Source organism: Prionailurus viverrinus, chromosome D2, assembly GCF_022837055.1.
Source record: "Prionailurus viverrinus isolate Anna chromosome D2, UM_Priviv_1.0, whole genome shotgun sequence".
Classification (NCBI taxonomy): Eukaryota; Metazoa; Chordata; class Mammalia; order Carnivora; family Felidae; genus Prionailurus; species Prionailurus viverrinus.
This window is the reverse complement of record NC_062571.1, coordinates 34,569,006-34,581,904: the sequence shown is the minus strand read 5'-3', so window position 1 is coordinate 34,581,904 and position 12,899 is coordinate 34,569,006. Positions and strand designations below refer to the sequence as shown.

The 12,899-nt window shown below is 36.6% G+C and overlaps 2 protein-coding genes across 6 annotated transcripts in view; both read left to right on the top strand.

Moving 5' to 3' along the window:
* Positions 1 to 12,899, top strand: part of ANXA7 (annexin A7) — a 53,079-nt gene that overhangs the window by 35,735 nt on the left and 4,445 nt on the right. The gene's annotated exons all lie outside the window — the stretch shown is intronic.
* CFAP70 (cilia and flagella associated protein 70) overlaps positions 2,245 to 12,899 on the top strand; it is a 100,208-nt gene continuing 89,553 nt past the window's right edge. For 4 of the 5 annotated variants that reach the window (XM_047826237.1, XM_047826235.1, XM_047826236.1 and 1 more), the window contains exons 1-3: positions 2,245 to 2,320; positions 3,924 to 4,026; positions 5,017 to 5,203. In XM_047826237.1, coding sequence (XP_047682193.1) covers positions 3,964 to 4,026; positions 5,017 to 5,203 — 250 coding nt within the window. In that variant the 5' untranslated portion in view covers positions 2,245 to 2,320; positions 3,924 to 3,963. The other variant, XM_047826234.1, reaches the window with a different exon arrangement.

Below are 12,899 nucleotides of genomic sequence, written 5' to 3'. Positions count from 1 at the left end.
TTAGATGATAGAACTTTTTTTGTCCCCCAAATTGGTTTGTATATGTAGATGACTTAATTCTGATTCTCGGTACTGTTGTATTTTCTGTGGCACTAAAAAGGGCCTTTTCCTTGTTTTCTTGCAAAGTTGATGTTTTAAATCTGTCAAAAAACATTTGCATGCCTTTCCTTGTAAGGATTACATGAAATTCAGAGTGGTCACTGCTATGCATTCCAGGAGAATAAAAGAACTATATAACACAAGGTTTTACCATCAGGCATTCCACAGTCTAATGATAAAGGGTTAATTATGTTTAAGGAAGTGACACCTGTTACTTATCCTTTCTTGCCTTGGCATCATGAGTGATCTAGAACAGTTCCCTAACAAAGACTTGGCCGTAACCCTTGCTTATTAGTATTTCGTGGGCAAGGTAGGATGGATCTCTCAGTACTAATTGACTCAGAGCCCTCACCTGGGAAAAAATCCAGAGAGAAATTACTCAGTAGTTCCATAGGTCTATTTGTTTTAATTACTAATAACACTGCAACATTTAAAAGATTTTTTCTTAATTTTTATAATTTTAATATGTTTATAACAAATAAAATTTATTTTTAAAATTTGGCTGTGGTAGTTTTGTATCTTAAGACATTTCCAATGGGAGTAGTATGTGTGTGTGTGTATAGTTTAATAATTTTTGAAATAAATGTACAGAAAAGTTGCCAAAACAGAGCAAAGAATTTCCACATCTCTTTCACCCAGATTCTCATATAGTTAACACCTTATTGCTTCATTGATCACTTTGTTTACATGTATATGTGCATATGCATATATTCCTTACTATTAGTCCTTTTCTGGACATTTTGAGGGTGGACAAAGCAAACTACAGACTTGATGTTCCAACACTCCTAAACACCCTGTTGTGTATTTTCCTCTAAATAGTGTCCTATATAAAAGCAAACAAACTTCCATATCAGGGAATCAGTTTTGGTACACTACCATCCAATCCATTAAGCCCATTCAAATTTTGCCCACTGTCACAACAATATCTCTTTTCTGGTCCAAAATACTATACAGGAATACATATTGCATGTAGCTGGCATATATCTTCAGACTCCTTTGGAACAGTTCCCAGTCTTTCATGTCTTTGACAGTTTTAAAGAGTACAGCATGTACTTTCAAGAGGGTGGCCTAAAACCTGAGTCTCTCTGATGGCAGGAATAGCACAAAATGATGCTTTCTTTTTCCCAGTGAGTCTCATCAGGAGGCATGCAATGTAGACTCCTCCCAATCCTGGTGATGTTAACCTCAACCACATGATATTGTTGGTTTCATTTCACAATTTCCCCTTTGTAATTGATTGGTATTCCAAAATCATGCCAATATTCTCTTCTCATCAAACCTCCTCTCACCAACTTTAGCATCCACTTATATAGTGTGTGCCAAATGGTAATTCTCTGTTTCCATCATTTCCTCTTTCTTATTGGGTTGGCATTCTTTTAGGAGCTCTCTCCATTTATTTATATTCATGTGAACTTATGTATCCCTATTTTACTCAATGGACTGTAATCATTATTATCATTGTTTATTTTGGCGCCCAAATTTAACCAGTGGGAGCCCCTTCAAAATGCCTCTTAATATTGCAACATTTGAAAGTATGTATGTTGCTAAGACCCATCCACGTGTAGTTGCAGTTAATTCATTTAGACTGCTTTGTAATATGCTATTTTGTGACTATATAATCAATTTGGTCATCCACTCATCCACTGAAGGGCACTTGGGTTGTTTCCACGTTTTTGCTATTTTACTATTCCAAAACTCTTGGTGTTTTCAAATGTATTAAAACTTTGGATTAGTATTATATACTTAGTCTATTTATTGTATAAGTATTGAGCACCAGAAGTAGGACTGTTTTGCACTCTCACCAACAGTGTGTGAGAGGCTCACTTTTAAAATAACTCATCTGCATTTTTCATGGAGAAAGATTTAAATGACCGGTTTTCAAAGCCGTGTAATAAAGTCTTTTATTTTATCTTTAAGTAAATTTCCTCTTGGTTTTCCAACTATTTATGTAGGGATATTGAAAGGAAAAGGTCGAGAAAACAAAATCCAAAGTTAGAAAACGTTGCAGTTAAGTTAAAGCAAAGCTGCAACCGCGAACATGGCAACAGAAACTCCCACTCAAGCGCCTAGTTCCTGGAGCGCAGGCGCAGACAGCTGTTTCCCCCACAGAAACCATTATCGCGAGTCTTAGGGATAAACTTGTAAAGAATGCCAGAACTAAGTTCTCGCGAGAGGTAGTTAGTTACTATAGTTGCGGGTAACGCAATTGTGGCTGCCTCAGGTAAGACGGCTATAATTCCTCCGAAACCCTCTGCCCTCCGATCTCTCCTTCGTGGACCTGCGACCACACCCCGTTACAGCTTCTCTTCAGCTACAGCCAGAGTGAAACGCTGGGACCGCATCCCAACGCAGTGTACTCGGGTACAGACTTAAATGCCACCGACCCTGCTAGGCGCAGGAGCTACCGCTAACCCCGGACCTCCCACCTGAATCCAGACTTAGACCCCTTTCTGGCTCTGCGCCGAGGTCTCCGGCAGTAAGCGGGCGCTAAGCCTGTGTCCCCAGACCACACCCCTTCACATGGTTTCCTTCATCAAACCTTTTCTGATTTGACTGTTACCTTACATTTTCTTAGGAGCGATATGACAAGAAGTGCAGGTCTGCTGGGGGCAACAGGAGCGCCCCTGCCCGACCCCCCACTGACTGCCCTGACCATCACTTGTAACTAGCCAGATTTCTTGCATTCATTATTCAGTAAATACGCCGCTAAGACAAGGCATAGTGCCGGGCACTCAGAGACTGTGAATACGAGACAGATTCCTTGTATGTAAGAGAGTATTTGAGCATTCAGGAAAAGCAGTGCGTATTAATAATACCACTTGTGCGGTGCTTCATAGGTTAAGCAGTTTTAGTGGATATTCACAACAAATGTGAAACATCAGAAGTTAAATTATATATTTTACAGAAGGTGAAACTGAGGCTCAGAGAAATTAGGCTTTTGTCCAAGATCAGGCTAGTGAAGGTCTAATTCCCGTGATACTATTGAAAAGGAAAGAAGAAAACTGATGTAAAAGGTCATTTTCAAATGTGAACTTGATAAGAAAATTGTCAGGGTCACTTAGGCTGTGATTGAGCCTGAAGACATGGTGTTAAACAAGTGATCTGTTTTAGATGACTAAAGGTTGAGGGAGTAGCTGAGAAGAGGCAGAATAATTATATCGCCTGGGGACACTAGATAGCTCCTTTTTTGTACCACCACTCCTAGACACAGCGTAGTATGCCCTCAGTAAACATTTGAATTGCCTTAAGTTCCACTTTGAATTGAGTCAGAAAATCTTTCTTAAACATATCCAATTAATTTTTGAAATTGTGTCCTTAATGTTGTAAAATAATTTAAAAATATCATTGACTAAATAAGACGTATGTCAGGACTTTTGCTAATGCACTAGCCATTATTCCATATGGCTGTTTCCTTCCTGTGCTCAAAGTATAGTTTTGTAAAAGTGAGAGATTAAGGAACCATTGAGGGGAACTTTGCACATCAAAAAAAAAAAAAAAAAAGTCTACCAAAGAACACTATGGAAGATGTGGGGGGCAGCGGGGAGTAAGGGAGATGGCACTCCTACCCTCTATGTCTTGTGATGATTTGTGCTTATGGGTTAGTTACACATATAAGGATCATTTTAGTGCTAACTGATGTAATCCTCCTTGTGAACAACTCTGTAAAATACTGCCTGTCTAGCTGCAAAGGTTGAAAAGGGCACAAAACATTGATGGTTCTATGGCATTTTCCTAGGTTATCCCCTAGTATTGGTTATGATATAATATGGGTACTTCTACAGCTATGGTACTGGAGGGGAAAGGTGGATTCATTATATTTACAGAGACCAGAGAAGACCAGAGGGACTTTGCCCAGGTGCTGATATGGAGCAGGTGTCATCAACAGGCAGACCTGTGCAGATCACTGTGACAGATGGATATGACTTGGTAATGTTATCTTTGGAAATCTGAGAAGGCCTTAGTTTATTCATTCTTCCTGAAAGTACATTTGTCTTTGAGTTCAGGTTTCCCTGTCAAACATCTACCTGCAGGTTGGGGGAAGATATATTGGAAACAGCAGCAGGAGAAATGCTTTTGCACCCTCCTATAACACCTGACCTGCTGGTCTTACTTAACATTGCACTGGTACTACTTTCTCAGTTTTCCTTTTTGTTCGACTATATAATCAGCAGGTCAAATCACTATGTGTGTGAAATACCTGGCAACTTGAATACTAAATTTGACCGGTGACACAAGAAGTGATTTTTGTTTTCATAGACCACAGGTCTTTTCTCCTGAAAAATATCTGAATTCTTCCAGAGTTTCTCTTGTGATTAATTTCATTTGATGAATTTAAATAAAAACTACAATATGAGTTAACTATAAAAATTACAAAATAATGAAATGGCAGATATTCATTCACTATTATGAAGTCAAAAGCTCATTGCAAAACAGGATGTAATGAATGATATTTTGCTTTGTTTTAAAAGATGTATAAAAGATGTGTGTATAAATGTGTGTACATATTTGTATATATATTTACATACATACATGCATATATATTCACTGGAAAGCACTAAAAACTATATTCTAAAATGTTAATAGTGTTTACATATTAGAGTGAAATTACAGGTGATTTGTTTTCCATGTGCTTTTCTCACTTTTTCAAATGTTTCACAATATACTTTTATAATCATGTAAACACAAGAAAAGTTATTTTTAAAACTCCAACATAATGGCATTTAAATAGAATGTTGCAGTTAGTTACAACTAGACTTTTTAAATGACTTTCTACCTACCTAACCTTTTTGTATATGTGGTATAGTTTGTTAGGAAAACACGGGAAATGCTATTTAGGTCAAGTCAAAATGAGTTTCCAGATGTATAGGAAAATTCTCTATTTGAGTAAAATTGTAAAGTGTATCCTTCTGTTAACAGAAAGGTTTTAAAGGAGATACTCCAGTTACTTTTATTCGTGCAGAGTTCAGTCAAGTGGTTCTGGGAGACTCTGCAAAAGTTACGGTTTCTCCAGAAGGAACTGCAAAATACAACTTCACTAGCAGCTTTGAGTTCAATCCTGAAGGAGGAATTACTTTGGATGACCTCGCCCACAAACCTGTGTTCTGTAAGTCCTGTGGTACTAAAAATGTTAATTATGTGAGTATGTTATAAGGAGATTCCGAGGTATTTAGTAGTTGTTTGGGGGGAAAATGAACACACCTTATCTTCTTAACCTAGGAATAATGTGGTGTACTTTGAAACCTAGCTGCTTTTGGCAGCAATCTCCATGGCCTGCTAATTCTAATCAATTTGTATCAAAGACCTTTTGACATTTGGCTGAACTTTGCACCCTTGCCTCCGGAGTTGGGTTGAGAGCTTTTCCTAAATATTCCTATATTTAGGGTTGACAGATTTAGGGAAAAAAAAAAAAAACCCTGAAAAACAAAATTTGGGACATACTTACATTAAAAAATTATCCATTGGTTATCTGAAATTCAAATTTAATTGGGCAGCTTGTGGGGCACCTGGACAGCTCAATGGGTTAAGCGTCCAACTCTTGATTTCAGCACAGGCCATGATCTCATGGTTCGTGATATTGAGCCCCATGTTGGGCTTCATGCTGACAGCAAGAAGCCTAATTGGGATTCTCTCTCCCTCTCTCTCTGTCCCTCCCCCACTGTGCATGAGCTCTCTCTCAAATAAATAAACTTAAAAAAAAATAATTGGGGATCTTGTATTTTACCTGGCAATCTTGTCTGTACTTCTGTATACAGTACTTCTGTACACTTTTTTTGAAATTCAGGTTTGTATCTTATTTATTTCAGAATTTCTAGCTCCTAGACATAAAAGGACATAACTGGGCTCAAAAAGTGTTTGTTGAATGAATTAATGAATATATGATTTCTGTATCCACCACATTTTTACAGGTTCTGAGTACACAATATTATCTCTGACTGCTTTGTACTTATGTCTGTATACTAGTGTTATGGCTTTTTTAAAAAAAAATTTTTTTTAACATTTATTTATTTTTTGAGAGACAGAGAGAAACAGAGCACGAGCAGGGGAGGGGCAGAGAGAGACGCAGACACAGGATCCAAAGCAGGCTCCAGGCTCTGAGCTGTCAGCACAGAGCCTGATGTGGGACTCGAACCCATGAACTGTGAGATCATGACCTGAGCCGAAGTTGGTCACTTAACCGACTGAGCCACCCAGGTGCCCTTGGCTTTTTTTTTTTTTTTTAACCTGTACTCTTAATTTTTGTTTAGTTATTTTTTTAATGGCAACATCTCCTATGGTTCCTGCCAAAACCACAGATTCCAAGATCTCAGACCTACGGAAGGAAGACCTGGGAATCATACAGTACTCTAGAACGTTGCTTTCTAAACCTTTTTTTTTTTTTTTTTTTTTTTTTTCCATAAGAGTCACCTGAGGCTCTGGAAGAAAATAGTTTTCAGAGTCCCACCCTAGAACACTAAATTCATGATTGCCAGGAGAGGAGCCTAGGAAGCTGCATGTAGGAACAAAAGCCTGAGGTGACTCCTGGGAAGCATTGCTCCAGAAAAGTGATTCCTAGCCCTTGCCTAACCCATGGAGGCATCCATCTGATCCACACTCTCTGACCACTTTCTTCTACTTCTTTCTTCTTTGCTCGGTGCTTCTCTGTTAATCCCAACCTCAAATAAGAGGAGTGTCAAGTCTCCTAACTGCCTCCCTCCTTGTCATGTTAAATGGGAAAAGCAAAACTGGAACATTGTTTTAAATGTGTCACTGAACTCATGAGAAAGAAAGGGCAAGCCCTTTGTTCTAGAAGCAAAGCAGGAACTGAACCTGGAACTCTTGAACAGCTGCTATTGGTGTGTGGTGGTGTTGGGGGAGAGGGCAGTACTGCAAAATCTAGGGGCTTGGGTTTTAATGCTCTTAGACAAACAAAGACCTTGGGTTGCGGTAGTTGGGAGTTGAGACTGAGACGATCCCCTTTACCACAGCCTAGACTCTCAAAAAGAAAAAAGTCCATTCCCCATCATATGTTGGAGATTCTGTGTCACCCTCTCTCTCTCTGCCCCTCCCCGACTTGTGCTCTGTCTCTATCTCTCAAAAATAAATAAACATTAAAAAAAAAAAAGATATGAACAGAGCCTCAGAAGCTTGTGGGACTATGACAAAGATCTAACAGTGTCATCAGAGTCTCAGAAGGAGAGGAGAAAGAGGATGGGGCTGAAAAAGTATTCAAAGAAGTAAAACTTGAAAATTCCCGAAATTTGTGAGAGACATAAACCTACACATTCAAGAAGCTAATCAAACTCCCAGTAGGATAAAACCAAAGAAATCCATATTAAGAAACATAATTAAACCGGTCTGAAAACTAAAGACACAGAACAAAATCTGAAACCAGGGGAAAACAATTAGAATGACATCAATTTATCATCAGAAACCATGGAGGCCCCAAAGGAATGGCATAATATTTTTAAAGTGATAAAAGAATTGTCACCCAGAATCCAATACCCAGAGAAAAGATATGAAGGGGAAATCAAGACCTCAGATGAAAGATGACTGAAGGAAGTTCTCTAAAGAGAACTGAAAGTGATAAAAGAAAGAACCTAGGAACACCAGGAAGGAAGAAATAATATGGTAAGCAAAAATTTGGATAAATAAAGTAAGCTTTCCTTCTCTTTGAGTTTTTTAAATTGTGTTTGACACTTGAAACAAAGTATAACACTGATGCAGTTCTAAAGGTATATTGAGAAAATATTTTAGGCAGTTTTAAACAGGGAAGGCAAAGGGACAGAAAGGGAGATAAGATTTCTATACTTCACTCAAATGAATATAATGATGATATCAGTAAGAAGTAATGTATGTATAATGTATTGCCTAGAGCAATCACTAAAAAAATCTATACAAATAGATACACTTAAATGTATTATACATAAAATGGAATTCTAAAGAATGTTCATGCAATCTATAGGAAAGCAGAAAAAAGAAAACAAATGAAAAAGAGAGGACAGGCAACCCCTAGGAGACTTAAGCCCTAATATATTAATAATTACATTAAACATATCAAGAGACAGATTGCAGAGTGGATTTAAAAAAAAACATGACCTAACTATATACTGTCTACAAGAAACTCAAAATATAACTATATAGTCAGGTAAGATGTAAAAGGATAGAGAAAGATGTATTATGCACATATTCATCAAAAAGTGGAAGTGATTATATTAGCATCATATGAAGTGGACTTAACAAAGTAAATAACCAGAGACAGACAAGTTCATTATATGATGATAAGAGTCAACTCACCAAGAAGACCTAGCAATCCTAAATGTGTATGCACCAAACAGCAGAGCTGCAAAATATGTGACGCAAAAACTGATAAAACTGAAAGGGGGAGTAGACATGTTCACTCAATTATAGTTGGGGACATCAATTCCTGTCTCTCAATTTATAGAATAACAGGTAAGATAGAAAATCAACAGGTATGGGGCACCTGGGTGGCCCAGTTGGTTAAGCATCTGACTTTGGCTCAGGTCATGATCTCACGGTTCATGGGTTTGAGACCCGTGTTGGGCTCTGTGCTGACAGCTCAGAGCCTGGAGCCTGTTCAGATTCTGTGTCTCTCTCTCTTTCTCTTTGCCCCTCCCCCACTTGCAGTCTGTCTCTTTCTCCTTCAAAAATAAATAAATATTAAAAAAAAAAGAAAGAAAATCAACAGGTATATAGGAAAACTCAACAGCACCATCTGCCTACAAGATCTAATCAATATTTATTGAACACCCAACAATAGCAGAATATACATTATTTTCAAAAACCCACAGACCACATACTAAAATCATATTCTGGGTCATAAACTTAACCTCAACAAATTTAAATGAACTAAAATAATGTGTTCTGTGACAAGAATAGTATCAAGCTAGAAATCAATAATACAGAAGAGGAAACACTCCAAACACTTGAAAACAAAAAGGACACACATTTTTTTCTTTAATGTTTTATTTATTTTTGAGAGGGAGAGAGAGAGTGTGAGCAGGGGTGGGGCAGAGAGAGAGGGAGACACAGAATCTAAAGCCGGCTCCAGGCTCTGAGCTGTCCAGAGCCCAATGTGGGGCTCGAACCCACGAACTGTGAGATCATGACCTGAGCCAAAGTCAGACGCTTAACCGACTGAGCCACCCAGGCACCCCAAGACACACTTCAAAATAATCCATAGGTCAAAGAGGAAGTCTCAAGGGACATACAAAAAAATACATTGAACTGAACGGAAATAAAAACACAAGGTAACAAAGTTTGTGGGACATAGCTAAAGCACTGCCAAGAAAATTTATCACACTAAATGCATACGTTAAAAAAGAGGAAAAGTCTCAAATCAGTAATCCTAAATGCCACCTTAAGGATTTAGGAAAAGAAGAGCAAAAATAACCCAAATCAAACAGAAGGAAGAAAATAATAAAGATAAAAGTATAAAGTAATGAAATGAAAAACAGAAACAAAAGGGAAAACAATCAGTGAAACAAGTAACATAGCTGGTTATTTGGAAACAGCAAAACTGACAAACCTCTAGTAAGACTGACCAGAGGCCGGTGGTGGGGGAAGAGAAGAGGCACCGTATATTATCAATATTAGAAATGAAATGGGATAACATCACAGATGGTACAGATATTAAAAGAATAATGGATATTATGAGCAACTCTACATACATAAAATTGACAACAAAATGGACCAGTTTTTTGAAAGACACAAACCACAATTCATCCTATAAATAAAGTTGCCCTGTAACTATCAAGGAAATTGAATTCATAATTTGAAATCTCCAGGATTTCAAAGATAGTTGAAACTCTCTCCAGATAGTTTCATTGAAGAATTCTACCAAAAGTTAAAATAATAACTAATGGTAATTCTACACAATCTTCCAGAAAATGAAAGAGGAGGAAATACTTCAATTCATCTTACGGTGCTAGTGTTACACTGATACCTAAACCAGTCAAAGACAGTACAAAAATAGAAAACTTAAGGCCAATGTTTGTCATGAATATAGACACAAAAGTCCTAACAAAATACTAGCAAATAGAATTCAGTAATACATAAAAAGAATTATACAACATCATGAAATGGGATTGATTCCAGTATTTGAAAATTAATCAATGTATTCTACTATGTTCATAGTCAAAAGAAGAAAAAGCATGACAACAAAACAACAAAAGTATTTGACAAAATTTAACACCAATTCATGATAGAAACTCAGAAAAATACAAATAGAGGGAACTGCACCCTGATAAAGGCTAACATACTTAATGGTGAAAGATGGAATGCTGTACCCCTAAGGTTGAGAACAAATGAATGAGGTCTTCTCTCGCCACTCTTATAAACATAGAGCTGGAAGTTCTAGAAAGTGCAATAAAGTAAGAAAAGGAAATAAAAGGCATATAGATCTGAACAGAAGAAATAAATCTGCCCCTATTTGCAGATGACACGATTGTAGAAAATATCAAGGAATATGCAAAACTTATAGAAAGAAAAAGTGAGATCATAGGATGAAAGGTAAATGTACAAAATCAATTATACTTCTATATGCTAGTGACAGATACACGGACATTGATATTAAAAATACAATACATCATTTACAAGTGATTTTTTAAAGAAATAGTGTATATTTAACAAAACTTTTTTTATCACTTATGTGCTGAAAACTATCCACTGTTGAATGAAAGTTTTAAGTCTTTGTACATGGAGAGACATTCTGTATTCATGGACTGGGAGATTCAACATAGTTAAGATATCATTTCTCCCCAGATTGATACAAAGATTGAATGTAATTCTTATCAAAATCCCAGAAAGATTTTTTTGTAGATATGGACAAGACTATTCTATTTTTTTTAAGATTATTTATTTATTTATCTTGGGGCAATAAAAGAGAGAGAGAGAGAGAGAGAGAAGCCCAAGCAGCCTCTTCACTGACAGTGCAGGGCTCAAACTCACAAACTGTGAGATCATGACCTGAGCCAAAGCCAAGAATTAGACACTTAACCAACTGAGCCACCCAGGTGCCCCAAGACTATTCTAAAATGTATATAGAAATGCAAATGAACTAGAAAAGCTAAAATAATTTTGGAAAGGAATAAAATGGGAAGAATCAATATGGTTAATTTTAAGATTTATTATATAGCTACATTAGTTAAAATTGTGTGGTGTTGGTGGAAGGATAGTCACATAGATCAATGGAATGGAATAGAGAAGCCAGAAATAGACCCATCCAAATGTGCCTAATGATTTTTTATAAGATTTTGTTTTTAAGTAATCTTTACATCCAATAAGAACTTTACATTCTTAATATCCAATGTGGGTCTCATACAACCCTGAGATCAAGAGTTTCACGCTCCACAGACAAAACCAGTCAGGCACCACTGCCTAATGATTTTTTATAAAAGTAAAAAATAAATTTATTGTGGGAGAGGTAGCCTTTTCAACAAATGATGTTAGAGCAATTGAATATCTGCAGGCAAAAAAAGAGAACTTTATACATATCTTATACAAAAATTTAGTCATATGTTATACATAATAATCTCATAACTTATACAAAAATTAACTCAAAATGGATCACAGATTTAAATGTAAAATGTGAAACTACAAAACATTAAGGAAAAAATGAGAAAATCTTCAGGAATCTGAAGTTGGGTAAAGAGCTTTGAACACAAAAAGCGTAAGCCATAAAAGAAAATAAACTGACGAATTGGACTTAATCCAAATTAAAAACTCTTGCTCTATGAAAAACCCTGTTAAGAGGATGAAAAGACCAGCTACATAGTGAGAGAAAATATTTGCAAATCACAATCTGACAAAGCAATAGTATCTAAAATATATAAAAAACTTTCAAAACTTAACTGTAAAAAATACTTCAAACAATACAGTTAGAAAATAGGCAAAAGACATGAAGAGACATTTTACCAAAGAAAATACACAGATGGCATATAAAGATATGGAAAAGTGTTCAACATCATTGGCCTTTAGAGAAGTGCAAATCAAAACCACAATGAGATAACACCACACACCTATCATTACCCACATATCAGAATGGCTAAATTAAAAATAGTGAAAACACCAAATTCCAACAAGGTTGCAAAAAACCTGGATCATTGATACATTCCTTCTGGAAATGTCAAATGTTAGAACTTCTGGTGGGAATGTCAGATGTCAGTCTAGAAAGCAGTGTGGCAATCTCTTTAAAAATAAAACACACAAAGCACCATGTGATCCAGAAATTGCACTCCTGGGCCTTTATCCCAGAAAAATGAAGACTATATTCACTCAAAAACCACTATATAGTTTATACAGCTTTATAGACAAAAACTGGAAACAACCCAGATGTCCTTCCATGGGTTAAATAAATGTACAGCCAAACCATGAAATACTACGAACAAACTACTGGTACACGAAACAATCTCAGTGGTTCTCCAGAGAACTGTGCTGAATGATGAGGCCAATCTTAAAAGGTATATACTGCATAATTACATTTATAGAAGACTTTTGAAATGACAAAGCATAGAAATGGAGAACAGATTAGTGGTTGTCTGGTGTTAAGAAGGAGGATGGTGGAGGTGACTCTAAAAGGGTAACATGGGTTAAAAGAATAACCATGATCCTTCTGGTGATGAAATGATCTGTATCTTGACGGTAACCATGATCCTTCTGGTGATGAAATGATCTGTATCTTGACGGTATCAATGTCAATTTCCTGGTTGTGATATTTTACTGTAATTATGCAAGATGTTACCACTGGGAAAAATGAGTACAAGATAGCTTTCTTTATTATTTAGCACAATTACATGTGAATC